The following is a 14,991-nucleotide window of genomic DNA, read 5'->3' on the forward strand; positions in this document are numbered from 1 at the left end:
CAAAAGAAAAGAAAACTGGATTAAAATGGGTGTTCAAAACAAGGTTTAATGTAGATAGAAATATCCAAAAGAATAAGGCTCAGCTTGTAGTAAAAGGATATTCACAGCAACAATATATTGATTTTGATGATACTTTTTCTACGGTTGCTAGATTTGAAACCGTGAGAACTTTTTTAGCTTTAGCTGCTCACTTGAGTTAGCATGTTTATCAATTTGATGTGAAATCTATATTTTTAAATGAAGATTTACGTAAAGAGACTTTTGTTAAGGTTTTTTTGGTTAAAGGACCTAAAAAAAAAGATGTATAAGCTAAAGAAAACTTTTTACGAGCTTAAACAAGCTCAAAGGTACGATATAATAAAATTGATTATTATTTTTATTAAAATAGATTTAGAGAGACAATAATGAACTTACTCTTTAAAGGTTAACATAATATTCTAATGGTTTACCTCTATTGATGATATTATATATATATATATATATATATATGAGTTTATCTAATTTTTTTATAGTATAATTTAAAAAATACATGATGAATAAATTTAAAATATCAAATCTAGGTTTACAGTAATATTTTCTTGGGTTGGAAGTTAACTAATAATGAGATGAAATTTTTATTTCATAAAAAAAAGAATGCAGTGATCTACGAATATTACGATACAATTCATAGGCAACGATGCAATTAATAAGCAACGATGGATCCTTGGGGTTTCTTTTTCTTGGATGGTTGAGATGTCAAGGAAGATTCAATGGACGGTTGAGATTTGAGGATTTGAATCCTCCAAGCGGGTTGGAGAGGATCCAATTCCAAAAGCTCCTTATATATCATGACCAGTAAACCCTAACGCCACCAACTCCTGCGAGCAGAGTCGGCGCCGGAGAGAGAAACAGAGAGAGGTGACTTCGGCTCCCAGCGGTCTCACCTTCGAGGATGGCGTACGGTATGAAGCCCACGAAGCCGGGGCTGGAAGAGCCTCAGGAGCAGCTGCACCGCATCCGGATCACCCTCTCGTCCAAGAACGTCAAGAACCTCGAGAAGGGTAACGCCCCTTCTTTGCAATCCCGCTTCGATTCCTGCAGGTTTAGTGCTCGATTCGGTCGTCTTGAACTATCTTCTTTTCTGTGGGTATGGCAGTGTGCGCGGATCTGGTGAGGGGTGCCAAGGACAAGAAGCTCACGGTTAAGGGTCCGGTGAGGATGCCCACCAAGGTGCTCCATATCACCACCAGGAAGTCGCCCTGTGGTGAAGGTAATGTCCCTTCTGTACTTATCCTTTCTTTCTGTACTCCTACAGAAGCATCTCAGTGTGGTTCTGTACTTCTTTTTGTTCATTTTTTTTATGGATTTTAATATCCAATTTGCCCTTTGTTTTTATTTAACCAATATATTAATGTTTAATAGACATTAAACCATGTTTATTATCAGGTTGTTTGATTGTCATCGCTAGTGCCCTATTAGGTTGTCCACTTGTGTTTTCTAATCATCACTTCTCTAGGCGAATTGTCGCTACTTTATCTTTCACAAGTCTGATTTTACAACATGGTCAATGATTGTTGATAAATCAACGTTGTATATTGAAATCATAATTTATAACATTGTGATATTGGCTGTCAAGCAGCTGCATACGGATCATGATGGCCCGTTTCTTTCTTTCTTCAGACGGTATGCTTTGGTTCGTGGTGTGCTGGAACATAATTTATAGCAAGCAAAAGATGGTAGTGTTATTACATTTTGTAATCGGCAACTAGATGAACAATGAACTTCATGGTTTGTTGAATGAATAAGCAAATGATGACATGGAAGTCACAATCGTCACATACGATATTGAGTCGTAGAATTGAACTTCTTAATTGATGTGCATTGTAAATTCTTGTGAAGTTACTAAAAGGCTTCAAATTCTTAAAACCAATGACGTAGTAGATGTGTGTTGGGACAATTTAAAGGAAAGCAATCATCAACCCTCGACCGTGTGAACAGCAATGCTCTTCAATAATGCCTTAATGGTTTGTTTTTTGTCAATTTATCTTTTCAAAGAAGAAAGTTGTTAATATGCATTTATCTAAAGGGGTATTATCACATATAGGGGTATTAGTGTTGGCTTTCTGTGCCATTATAGATGTGCCTATTCTTCATTCAAATACCAATGCAATATCTCTTTAGTAAACTAAGAAAAGGGAACTCGGACATTATCACGAGTTTGTGCCGAGACATTCGAGCAAGGTGAGACATCCACATGATGATTCATGATATTTTGCATCGAGTTGTTTGTTCGTCTATGGATAGAGTCAGACCAACCGAGGTCTCTACATCCGTTGCCTGTTTTGTCTCGTTATCTTCTTGGCATGATCCTGCTGTTCCTCTTTCTCTGCAGAACCTTTTAGTATTTGTTTAATTTCAATTTCTATCCTCTGCATGGTCTAACAAGCTCCATGGAATCAAATTAGAATGAGCATGTAAAACTCCTACTTGAACATGCTTAAAAAGGGGATGGGAATTATTTTTACATGTCTGTTTATGTATATTGATCACATAATGGCCATCAAATTCATTATTGAATCTCTTCTGAAAAAAAATGCCATCAGGTTGTGTAGGTGTCCATGCTACTACTTCCTGTAAGTTACATGTTAGGTGTACCTAATTGCAAATTTGATATTTCAGGAACCAACACCTGGGATCGGTTTGAGCTCCGTGTCCACAAACGGGTAATTGATCTTGTCAGCTCCTCTGAGGTCGTCAAGCAGATTACTTCGATCACCATTGAACCGGGTGTGGAAGTTGAAGTCACAATTGCAGAACCATGAACTTTGTGGAGATTGAAGTGGTAATGTCAGATCGATGAACTAAGGTCGAGTGCTTTATTTTCTCTTATCGATGATTGATTTAGGACACTATGATGAACTTTGATTTAGTTTTTGGCCACCAGTCATTTTTTTGGGCAATTGAACTTGCTGTTGCTCAGGGAAAAAATGTTCCAGTGATCTTTATTTTGATATTATGGATTGGTTCTGATCCTCACCGAGTGACTTCTATTGATCAGTAACTATTACAAGGCTCTTCCACCTTGCCCCAAATTGCACTTTGAGCCGATGATTAATGTTGTTGTTACTTATTTTAATATATCTAAACAGGTTTTTTTACCTTTTATTTTATTTTAATTTTGCATAATGACGATCGAAACTCTCTTGAAGTGTAGGTAGGCAAAGGTTGTTGAACCAAATGTTTCATGCTTTTTACATCAAGTTCTACCCTAAAATACATATTCCGTCTTGACTTTTAACAGGAATCAATTCCACATATTTTGAGTCCAACTCTCAAAGAAATAGTATTATTGGGTGGTATACCATCCCAACTTGGTCTAAACAACATGAGGATGTTGGACCCACTCAATCAAACTCGTAGAAAATGTTCATATGTTGATATAAGTTGCATCGTGCACGTTACTGTGGACGAGTTTTCTACACTTCTACGCCGTTATTCTTTAACTTGTATAATACACTATATTACAAGGTCAAAGTTATATATTTAAATAAAGTTGGCGTCTCTAACATGAATTATAAAGTCTTTTATAAACTTTCTTCAAGCTCATTTTATTTTTATTAATACTATGTATTTATCATAACGATGGATATAGGAAAATATGCAATTATGAATATTATTGCCTTAATCTAATTGAAATTATAACCCTATGACATTTCATACGTCTACGTAACATCCATACGTGCGATGGCATCTTGTGACTCTTCCCATCATCCTATTTACTATCCACACTACTTTCCCAACCGCCATCAGACTTACCTGCTTCGTTATCCAGAACGGCCTTGGGGAGCCCGTTGTTGGTTCTCTGGACCCGGCGTTGCGTAGGAATGCGGGTGTAATCATCGGGTACATGAATGCTGCTCCTCATCCTATGGTTGTTGGGACTGGTAATTAGACCGTCGCTATGATCGATAGGATCAATAGAATTCACGAATCATAAAGATAAATCCAACCGTGCCCTCCGGGATAAGAAATGGACAAAAAAAAGCTAGAGAGAGAAAGTGGTGACAGTGGAGAGGAGAGAGAATGCTCCGTAAAAGAGCAGGCGTGAGATCTGGTCACCGCATGCCGCTTCCGTTCCCACCAACTAAGGCGATCCTCCCTTCACATGGTAACCTTACCGCCATCTCGTACGCCAACTACCCTCTCCTTCCACTCTTTATTCTTTTTCTATGTGGCAGCTGAATCCCTCGACAAGGAAGAGGGAGAAGCGAAGCTGGTTGTTTGAGATTGAGATCATGGCCGTCGTTGAGAGCACGAGCGGCGTCGATCTGGCGGCGACCGGGAGCCCCTTAACCGGAGGCGGCGTAGCGCCGGACCCCCGCAGCCCCAAGGGTCTGGCCTCCGCCTCCGACGCCACCGGGCTCACTGTCCTCCGATCTCACCCGGATGCCTCCGACGCGTTTCACGCGAAGCCCCTGCGCGCACAGGATCCGACCAGGGACGGGTCTTCGTCCGCGTCGGCGGCGGCTCCGAGGCCCAACGGCGTCGTCTCCGGAGGCGAGGGGTTTAAGCGGGAGATGCGGGATTTAGTGGAGTTTCTCTCGAAGTTGAACCCGATGGCGGAGGAGTTTGTCCCCCCGTCTCTCGCGGGTATGGGAAATAGCTACGGCGCCTCCGGCGGCGGTAGCGGAGAGTTTTTTGCGAATGATTCTGACATGAGCGATGGAGTGGGGAACGGCGGCGCTGTCGGGATTGGTGGGAGGCGGGTAAGGTTCTTGGATGAGATTATTTTGTTATGTCTTGGTAGTATTTTTGTTGGCTGATGCTCAAGATGGTTCTGATATGATATTTTGGTGCTTTTCGTTAGAAGAAGAACGGGTATGGCCAAGGGAAGCGTCGGATGAACAGCCGGACTAGCTTGGCACAGCGAGATGAAGTGATTAGGAGAACTGTGTACGTCTCAGACATCGATCATCAGGTAGTGATATTTGTCCACAATTTTTGAATTATGTGCTTTTCTTTTTATAGGCGTTTTTTTAGGGTTTAAATCATATCTGAATTGTTTTAGAGATGGTTAGGTCCTGATTGTAAATGATCGTATTATGTCTTTGTCTCCTTATGATAAATCTCTTTTCCCATTATGTGTTATGGCATTTGAACATTCAAGTTTGGCATATAACATGTGTAGTGAGGTATGAAATTTTGGAATAGTTTTTAAGAACTCCAATAACATGGAGGTGGTCAATCAGCATGTACTATATTCTTAGATTGACAAGTAGGAATGTTGTTAAGGTGTCCTGATTTGAGCTATGACTCAAACAAAAGGGATGCACCATAAATCATGGGGGAAAGTAGGGTGTCAGGTTGGGGCAGGTGTGCTTATGGATGTGTGCCACTTCCACTTTTCATGTATCGGGTCATAAGTTAAGTCATGGATGCGGCATTTCTCTTATGTGATGTAGCAGATGATCAATAACTATGACATGATAGGGTGAATAAAAGCAACAAAGGAAAGGATAATGCCCAGTCTTTGATTTGATATTACAGACAGATAGTCTGTTGTCTGTCATGAAGATAAGTTTGCTCTATATTTCCTTTTATGTGTTCGTTTTTTGGTTTTACTATTTTGATCTAGTTCAGCATTGTTTATCGCACTTATTTACGTATCTTATCTATTTGAGTTAAATTTCAGTTTGATGCAAGATAATATACTTTGCAAGAAACCTATGATTATAACTTGAGCTAAGATGTCAAATGTTCATGGATTAGTATCGGATCTTTGTAGTGTGTAAATATCTATGATTATATCAAATGTCCTTCCTCGCCGTACCATCTTGACTATCACTTCACCTCTGGTAAGCAGCCTCCTCCACTTCTCCTCCTCCTCCTCCTCCATGTCCTCTTCCCCCTTCCCTCCTTCTTGCCTTCTCCATCCACTCTTCCAATCCTCCTCTTTCTCTTCCTCTTCCTCTCTGTCCTCCACTCTCTCGCCTTTTCCTTCCCTTCTGCCAGTTCTCTTAATCCTCCCTTCTCCTTTTCCTCCTCTTTCCCTCTTCTGTGCCCCCTTCTCTTGGTAAGCAGTATTCTAAACTTCGCTATTGGCAACATGGTGGTATTTGGAAGGGATCAAAGGATCAGTAGTGTAATCTGTGGTGCCTCAATGGATCAAAGGAGAAGCAGCCTTGTTAAACCGGTTGTATTTTTAATTTGGTAATTCTAGAAAGTAGTGTTTACTGTTTGGCTGCAACTCCAATCAACTCGTTGCCAAGGCTCAATGGGATCTTTTCTTTCATCCTTAACCAAAACAATATGGTACTAATGTTTTTTGAGGACAAACAAAGAAATTTGTGATTTTTCTTTACCATCAGTAGGCAGGAGTATCCTTTGATTTCCTACTGCTTAAAATTGGTCATAGATATTAAAAAATAAAGGACAAGCAGCCTTGTTGGTGATAGACACAAATGTTTATTTGGATTTTTATCCGTGTCTAATTCAAGATAATACACACAACTAAATGTGAATTTGTTGGGACTCAAAATGCTGTAGATTGGCAAGTGTTGAAAATTAATTACTATGGGACAAATGACAAGCATCTTGTTTGACTCATGAGATTGCTAAGCTACACTTCATGCTTACAACACTAATTTGACCTGTTTTAGGTTTTTAGTGTATCATAAAAGCATCTAATTCCACCAAACATATGAAGTTTCTGTAGGTCGTAAAGTGATATGAGTTGAATTATGCAATTTTATCTCTAGATCAGCTTGCTTTAGGATCATGAACAAATCAGATGGCAGCATATTGGTTGCACATTTTCTTTTACATGTTTCGATGGGTTCACTTGTTGTTTCTGTTGTCAAAAAAGTAGCTGCTCCTTCTGCAGCCTATTTTATAAAATAATCCTGGATTATGTTTTGAAAGTTTCTAATGTAGCTGATGGATTATACTCACGAAGTTTAGCAATAAAATTCTTCAAAGATCTCTATGATGAGATTTATTAGATCCATGTTGAACTTGTTTCGGGAAGCGTTCAACTCTCACCTAAGTTGCCAAAACCACAATGTCAGATTCAATCCAGCATGCTCTTGATTTTTTGGGAACAAGTAGAGATGCCACAACATTAATTTATAAATCCGATGCAATGTCTGGTTTTAAATAGTCTGCAATTGTTCACTGTTGTTTTTTTAATTATCATGCTTCAGTAAGGTTTGTAATTTTTCTGTAAGCTGAACCAGAAACTCTTAATGTTAAGAAGTAACTTTTACAAGGTTAACTTAATACTACAGTGAAGAGAAACGGTAAACGATTTAGTGCAGTACAAACACATATTTGTAACCTTTCTAAACTTTATAATGGAGTCATTAACAAATGTTTCTGCTTATGTCTAGGTTACTGAAGAACAGCTTGCAACACTTTTCATCAACTGTGGGCCGGTTTGTTATCTCATCCCTTTTTATGTCTTGTCAAAGAGCTAAATGCTCTAAATGAATAATCTCCAATCCGCAGGTTGTTGACTGTCGCATGTGTGGGGACCCAAAATCAGTTCTTCGGTTTGCTTTTATAGAGTTCACTGATGAGGGTAAGAATCTTTATGCTCTTGGTCTGTGTCTTGAATTAAATGATATTTATGCATCACTGATCATTTATATGGGCTCATTCAATTATAGAGGGTGCACGAGCTGCCTTAAATTTGTCAGGAACTGTTCTTGGGTTTTACCCAGTAAGAGTGCTGCCTTCAAAAACTGCAATTGCACCTGTCAACCCAACATTTTTGCCTAGGGTAAGAGAATCTTGAAATCATTAGCTTTATCTTTTTAGATATGAAATCAATAGGTACATTTTTGATGATTGGCATTTAGTTCCAGCATGCAATTGTTCTCACTAATACCTGTCTGAGTATTTCTGTGATTTCAGTCTGATGATGAACGTGAGATGTGTTCAAGGACTGTCTACTGTACAAATATTGACAAGAAGGTTGATGAAAGTATTCAATATTCAATTTAATCATTTGTATTTAATATTAATCATTTGTGTCTGAACAAGTTGCTTCTGCATTCTTCTTTCATGACATTCTTTGCCATAGGTTGCTCAATCAGAACTTAAACTCTTCTTTGAGTCTATTTGTGGAGAGGTTAGTTGCACTTTATCATGTTATTCGACTCAACTTAGAATTTCTGTGGACTAAGAGACATACTTTATATGTTGAATGTTACTGATAACAAATTAACAGCAATAATATTTCTATGGATTAAGTTATGTATTTAATTTTCTGATTCAAAAATGTAAAGTACAACAAATTAACAGCACGTCTCATGTGTTACAGGTTTATCGCTTGAGACTTCTTGGAGATTATCATCATTCCACAAGGATTGCTTTTGTTGAATTTGTGATGGTTAGCATCTCTGGCTTGATAAATGCTGAATTATCTTATTTGTGGTTTCTGATTATCTGAAAAAAAAAGAGTTATATGAGATTGATAACAAATCAAATGCAGAGACACCTATATCATGAATATATGTACATGATTCTTGTGTACATGTTATCATAATGTCCAGATTGTACCAAAAGATGTTAGGATCAAGAGCACTAAGAGGGGGGGGGAGGGGGGGGGGGAGAATTAGTACAGCGGAAAACTTTCGACGATTTAAAATGACGTTCGTACGATCAAAACGATTTCGGTAAGAAAGCCGATTCGGAAATCACTTTTAACTTGTGATCAAGCGAGATGCAGTTAAAGTAAAGATATAGAGGCAGTTTGCAGTTAAGATAGAGAACAGAATGTAATTGCAAATCGAAATACGACGTTCGTATGATAAAAGCGATTTCGGTATGAAAGCCGATTCGGAAGTTGCTTTAACTTAGATTAGGCGAAGTGCAGTTAAAGTAATAAGAAAGTAAAGCACATATGGAGGTTTGCAGTAAGGTAAGCAGCAAGAAGAAATGCAAACCAGAGAGCACCGCAATTTTAGAGTGGTTCGGTCAATCTTGACCTACATCCACTTTTGGCATCCTCCTCCGACGAGGTCATCGACGTCCACTAGAGGCCTTCCTTCAATAGGCGAAGGTCAATCACCCTTTTACAGTTTTACTCTTTTTTACGGGTTTAGGAGACAACCCTTACAAACTTTTCTCTCCTCTCTTGAAAGATCAAAACTTGGAAGAAAAGAGGGAGAACTTCTAGCCTTTACAATATTTTTGAGCTCTAAAAATCGCAGAGTAAGATTGGATTTTCGAGCCCTTTCATGCAGGAAAGGGTGGGGTATATATAGGCCCCAAACTGGTTTGAATTTGGAGCTCAAAAATGTCTTTTCCTGGATTTTCGGGGTCCTGGCGGTACTACCTCCTGACTGGGGCGGTACAATCGCCTGGCAGCTCGGAGACTGAGCCTTTGGGCGGTGCCACCTCCTGACAAGGGCGGTTGCACCGCCCAGTCTTGCTCGAAGACTGAGCTCAGGCGGTGCCACTGCCTGATTAGGGCGGTTGCACCGCCCAGTCTCGCTCGGAGACTGAGCCCAGGCGGTGCCACCGCCCGATCTGGGCGGTTGCACCGCCCAACTTTCCTGGGAGACCATCTCCTGGGCGGTGCCATCGCCGACCCTAGCAGTGCCACCGCCTAGCAGGAATTCTGGTTCAAATGGGTTGATCCATTCGGCCCAATTTGGGTCTATCAAGGGCCCAATTTCTCCCAGATTAAGTTAATGGGATCACCTCTCATTTCTAACTTAATCTACATGCTAACTATGATATTTTTTAAGACATTTATTGCAACTTGCTCCGGTGCGTCAATCGCTTCCAGTGAGCTTCCGGCGAACTTCCGGCGAACATCCGATGAATCTTCGGCGATGCTTCGGCGGACTTCCGGCAAATTCCTAGACTTGTGATGATCCACTTGGCGAGTTCCGACGAGCTTCTTTGGCAAGCTCCTGGACTTCTCGAATTTGTTCCCGCAGAACCTTCGACGACCGTCTGGACTTCCGTCGAACTCTCGAACCCCCAACGTGATCATGGTCTTGACTCTGGCGCAACTCCTGCTGCATGTCTTACTTCCATCGTAGTTAATCCTGCACACTTATCTCAACATATGGATTAGATAACAAATGACAATTGACTTCATCATCAAAATCCGAGATTCAACAAAAGAATGTTTCCTTCCTGATGATCTATATTTGACATAAATGTCAATGACTTCGGAAACAGCTGCGTTTTGGTATCCTATTCTCTAATGGGACAATCTTAATTAGTTCATTTATTGTTATATCGGACTAATCAGTGCTACAATATCATCGATCATCTCAGAGAACTGTACATCGAATGATCTTTATAAACGTAAGGGTGTCTCTGTAATATGGGTATACAAATATTATAATGACAAATTTGCAAGATATATGCAAGAGTTAGCTGAGGGTTATACTTGCCTAACAAGAAAACAGGTATATTTGTAAGCATTGGAATTCTAAAATTCAGGGCAATGCATAAAATATGTCTGTATTAATTGGATTTGTACATGTAGTGGATTTATAAGTAATGTAGTCATCTTAGTGGATGGTGCATTGTTGCACAATTGATACGTCCCATATTCAAGTCCACTTAAAAAAGCGTCTTGTATGCTGTTGCTGTTTAATGTAATGAATGAAAGTAAGTAATATAGACATCCATCTTTTTGCTATTTAAATATATGTTTGTTATGAAAGTGTACCTGCCAAAATCCTGCAGATAATGTGTCATCGTTGTGCTCAATGTACTTATAAATATCTGGTTTCATTGCTGCTGATGTGTTCTTCGGTTTCTGCATCTTTATTGTTCAAATAGGTACTTAGGTTTTTTGGTTATTATTGCTATTACACAAATAAAGAGCAAAACAATTAAATATTACATCTTAAAGAGTTCTCTATAATTCTAATGCTATATTGTGCATGCTTGTCTTCAACATCTATCACTCCTTTCCAATTTGGTCAATTCTAACGGATCAAGATCCTAAAACCTACAACTTATGATCCCATAACTAGCTGTGGACTTGGTATAGCAGTATGAAGGTATAATGGGATTGTAAAGTATCTACCATACCTGATTATTTCAGGGTCATGAAGGGAAGCAAGTCATCAGAGAACTGTTGAAATAAAAGAGAGGTTGGACCATCATATTGAACTTAATAAGTTCTAGGATTGTCGATTTCTTTCCATTGATAGCACAAAAAATAAACAATTCATATGTGCTCAGTTAATGCTACATGTATGATTAGTGGTGCCACATCTATATTTGAAGTCCTTAGAATTTAACTATGAAAACACATCTCTGTCAGCATTTTCTGCCAGATCTTGGCTGCAAGAGATCCTTTTTGGAAAAGATCGAATATGAAGAGTAGAAAAATATCTGTCCTATTCTTTTAGGTTTAGCATGGTTTTCGGTGAATGCTATATGTTAGGGGTTGCAATGCAGGTGGGGTCGATCAAGTTAAGAGTCTGGCTGATTTCAGGTCAACATTGGTCTGCTCAACCTGAATTCAATCTATAAATGGGTTGGCAAAGTCCATCTCCTCCACAATCAGTTTGGATTTAGGTTGACTTAGTAAAACTAATTATGGAAACATAGTATAATGTTAAAAATTTAAAATTGATGAAGCCTAGATAGAGATAAGAGATTAATATGATCAACACATGTACACCGGTGCATGAACTCTTAATAAATAGGCTATGTTACTCGAATACAACAACGAAATTACCATATATGTATGTTTATGTAATACTGTGTATAACAAATTAATATAAAATTAATGTTAAAGTGTGTAGTCACTTATCATGATACAAAATAACAGCTAGTTAGCATGGTAAGATTGATGTTTTACTTTCATTAATCATATACAAGCGGCATCAAAGTGAAGATTTATTTCTTGTTCTGATACTAATTTCAGCAACTGATCAGATGAAAGCAATATTTGTATATTTGGATGGTATACTGATTTGGATTGCTTGGTATCATCAAAAAAATAAATAAATAATTACTCATGATTCGTCTTATCGGTCCATATCGGTGTGTTGACCAGCTTTTGGTACGGTACATACCGAGCTATATTAAGTCGTATCGAGCATATTAAGACATGGTACATGGGGACGTACCGATGTACCGTCCATGCTAGTCCCCTATTGGACCGATGTATATTGCCCATACCAAGCGGTACACTGTGGTATGATGAACCTTGTAAATACTGACAGCTATTGACCTATATTGGTTCGATATAGGGTCTTAGTAAGACTGATAAATATTTGGTGGTGCGTACTAGTCTGGGTGATATTTTATTTCTTGCATAAAACAATATAAAGTATCATGAAGTATCTTGTAAGAATCAAATGTCTGTCCTAATTATAAGAAAAATCAAGAAGTATTTAAGTATTGTGTTTGTAATGTATCCAATATGGATCTGGCAGGAAATTCAAAGTATCCATGTTTATGGTTGGAGTATCTAGAGGTTAGGATTGAAATAACTATTAAGAACGTCTTGATTGAACCTTCCATCATCCATGTTAGAGAAACTAGATAATCTACAAAACCCGAAATACCAATTCTGTTGTTCTTTCATACATTCTACTTATATTTTCTAGCATCAAGATTGATCATACCAATCTATTTTATATTATGTAGTCCAATACTTGCTGACCCATTGATCCAGAGAGTAAACCCAAACCCAACTCGTTTGTAATTGGTTTAGTTTCGTTCACTCAAACCTTGCCCAAGTATCAAATATAATCGTACAAAACTGGCTTATTTCTGGCAGGTTTGGGTCAAGGATTTCCAATTTTACTACATTACGTTTGTTTAATCTGTCATGTCTTAGTTCCAATTAAAGTTTAAGTCATTTTACCTTATCCTGGATTTTGAATCTCATTATCTTGGTATTGGTCAACCACTTATTAAGCGTGATATTTAATACTTTTGATTGTCCAAAACATTAAGTGATTTTTCAAATATGCATTGGCAGATAATTCAGTTTGTATTGTGTATTGTTGAGCTTGTTCTCTTATTTTTTATTGCTAACATCTTTGTTCTTTCTCTGACTTGATTTATTATTATTTTTGGTCTTGTTTGCATATGATAAATCACTACTTAGAACAATTTAACTTCAACTCTGATGCCAGAATATATTTGAGTTCATTTTGTGGAACTTTTAATTTCAGGCTGAGAGTGCAACTGCTGCTCTGAACTGTAGTGGCGTGGTTTTAGGATCCTTGCCAATAAGGTATGCTTTACATGGTGTCTTCTGTATGGTTTCCATCATTTAGTTTCTCTGAAAACAATCTTATACCATTCCTAATCTTTAGGATAAGCCCCTCGAAGACTCCTGTGCGTCCACGAGCGCCTCGCCCTCCCATGCACTGAATCTTGGACTTCCATGTGGTGGCTGATGGTAGTATATACACACATATACAGACATCTAAGGTTTATCTTTTGGCTTATAAGTTAATCCCATGTAGTTCTTTTTTCCTTCCTATTTCACGAAAAAAATAGCATTAGGAGGCTGGTTCGTAATACTTTTCTTGCACATAGAGGCTACGGGAACATTGGGGCTGACATTTATCTATGATCACACATCAAGACTTTCTGTGGTTCTGCGAAAGTAAATGATCAGCTGTGTTTAGATCTTGCCTAGCTTTCATACAAGATCATATGGTTGAAGGTGTTTTTTGTGATCATGTTAGATAAAGAAGGCTTCTGTTGCCCTCATCTATAAGCCTACACATCAAGGGCTTTAAAAGATCCAGGTCTGAAATATACCTGCTGCCAAAGTCAATTATATATGTTTTCTGCCATCCGATGTGCGATTGTAGTCATCGCAGCACTACCTTGGTAGTGTGTTTTGCTTCTGATCATTGACCCCAAAGGTTTGATGAATTGTTCGCATATCAGATATATTTTTGTGATAAATTCCATGCTATGGTAGCTTACTTTTATGACGATGCAAAGTTTTTATGGTTCCATTTAGGTCGGGTGAAACTAAATTATGAGCTGCATGGATTTTTTCTTTTGTGTTGTTTCTTGTTTATGGAGCTGCATGGATTCAAATGGCCGTTTCACTGACGGCAGATATCGTTGCAAGATTGCACAGAATCGCTAGTGTTTTGGGTTGCATCTTTACTCTGAATATATATATATATATATATATATATATATATATATATATATATATATATATATATATATATATATATATATATATGTTTTTGCAAAAAAAAGGTTATACATATGATATTATAAATAAATCCATTAATCGATTATTAGTATAATGCTATTAAAATTCCAATTAACATTAATTCTCTCCAGATTTTGTAGCTCATTTGCGAGTTTCAGTTATCTAACGTGGTCAACACATACAACCCCAAAAACTTCAAATGTGGATATAATTCGACATATGATGCAATCTGAAAGATCTTTCTACCCATATCTAAGCTCATGATGGAAGGGAAAGAGAAAAGGCAAAATTTGAGAATTGTACGATTAACGAGAAGAGAAAAAAGAAACGATAAGTGAAACAATAAGAGAATAATATGCGTATTTTAGGTATTTAAAATTGTATATTTTTAATCTCGAATTAGCTTTTGGTGCCTATGATAAGTGGTAGTTAACTACAGTTCGTAAATCAGTGGTCGATAACTCTGTGATGTTGATGTTACATTAAAGTTTGTGGGGCCAATAGATTGTGTCCAATGATAGATTTGTAAAAACATCCAAGGGAAAGAAAAGGTAAAAAATCGATCCCATTTGGCGGAGCGATAACCAGTATCCTCCCAAAGACCCACCAAATGCCCGCGGCATGGAACCCAAAACACATACTCAAAGATTCGACCAGCCATACTGTGCCACGTCATTACTGCAGAAATTTCTGAGTTCTTGACTGCACCGTGGCTCGCCGCTAGTGGTCGGTTTACGATGCGCGTGAGGCACCGGAGCAGCGACGCAGGGTACGGATAGCGGTTTCTTTTGCTCACCGTTGGATCCTGATCAGACGTCCACGAATGTTGG

General features: G+C 38.3%; 2 protein-coding genes across 4 annotated transcripts; both read left to right on the forward strand.

Moving 5' to 3' along the window:
* The first annotated feature begins 844 nt into the window (after positions 1 to 844).
* LOC135650970 (small ribosomal subunit protein uS10y-like) lies at positions 845 to 3,015 on the forward strand. Its single transcript, XM_065170714.1, has 3 exons — positions 845 to 1,040; positions 1,136 to 1,249; positions 2,659 to 3,015. The coding sequence occupies exons 1-3, from the start codon at positions 932 to 934 to the stop codon at positions 2,799 to 2,801; spliced, it is 366 nt and encodes a 121-aa protein (XP_065026786.1). The 5' UTR covers positions 845 to 931; the 3' UTR covers positions 2,802 to 3,015.
* A 1,202-nt stretch (positions 3,016 to 4,217) lies between these two features.
* On the forward strand, positions 4,218 to 13,922 carry LOC104000472 (polyadenylate-binding protein-interacting protein 11). 3 transcript variants are annotated; one of them, XR_010502009.1, is made up of 11 exons: positions 4,218 to 4,745; positions 4,847 to 4,957; positions 7,368 to 7,412; positions 7,486 to 7,558; positions 7,647 to 7,759; positions 7,894 to 7,953; positions 8,063 to 8,110; positions 8,303 to 8,371; positions 13,149 to 13,210; positions 13,293 to 13,410; positions 13,519 to 13,922. XR_010502009.1 is itself a non-coding variant. In XM_009422537.3 (10 exons), the coding sequence occupies exons 1-10, from the start codon at positions 4,275 to 4,277 to the stop codon at positions 13,348 to 13,350; spliced, it is 1,110 nt and encodes a 369-aa protein (XP_009420812.3). In that variant the 5' UTR covers positions 4,218 to 4,274; the 3' UTR covers positions 13,351 to 13,922. The 3 variants fall into 3 exon arrangements, 2 of the variants coding, with proteins under 2 accessions (XP_009420812.3, XP_009420813.3); XM_009422537.3 differs by having other exon boundaries at positions 13,293 to 13,922; XM_009422538.3 differs by having other exon boundaries at positions 4,850 to 4,957; positions 13,293 to 13,922.
* The last annotated feature ends 1,069 nt before the right edge of the window (positions 13,923 to 14,991 follow it).

Source organism: Musa acuminata, chromosome BXJ3-10 (genome assembly GCF_036884655.1).
Source record: "Musa acuminata AAA Group cultivar baxijiao chromosome BXJ3-10, Cavendish_Baxijiao_AAA, whole genome shotgun sequence".
Taxonomy (NCBI): Eukaryota; Viridiplantae; Streptophyta; class Magnoliopsida; order Zingiberales; family Musaceae; genus Musa; species Musa acuminata.

What these genes read in the sequence shown, in the direction of transcription:
- LOC104000472 (XM_009422537.3), top strand. Translation starts at nt 4,275, where the DNA reads ATGGCCGTCGTTGAGAGCACGAGCGGCGTCGATCTGGCGGCGACCGGG. An exon ending in TCGGGATTGGTGGGAGGCGG is followed by an intron (nt 4,746 to 4,846) that starts GTAAGGTTCTTG and finishes GCTTTTCGTTAG; the next exon opens with AAGAAGAACGGGTATGGCCA. An exon ending in TATAGAGTTCACTGATGAGG is followed by an intron (nt 7,559 to 7,646) that starts GTAAGAATCTTT and finishes ATTCAATTATAG; the next exon opens with AGGGTGCACGAGCTGCCTTA.
- LOC135650970 (XM_065170714.1), top strand. Translation starts at nt 932, where the DNA reads ATGGCGTACGGTATGAAGCCCACGAAGCCGGGGCTGGAAGAGCCTCAG. An exon ending in CGTCAAGAACCTCGAGAAGG is followed by an intron (nt 1,041 to 1,135) that starts GTAACGCCCCTT and finishes TGGGTATGGCAG; the next exon opens with TGTGCGCGGATCTGGTGAGG. An exon ending in GAAGTCGCCCTGTGGTGAAG is followed by an intron (nt 1,250 to 2,658) that starts GTAATGTCCCTT and finishes TTGATATTTCAG; the next exon opens with GAACCAACACCTGGGATCGG.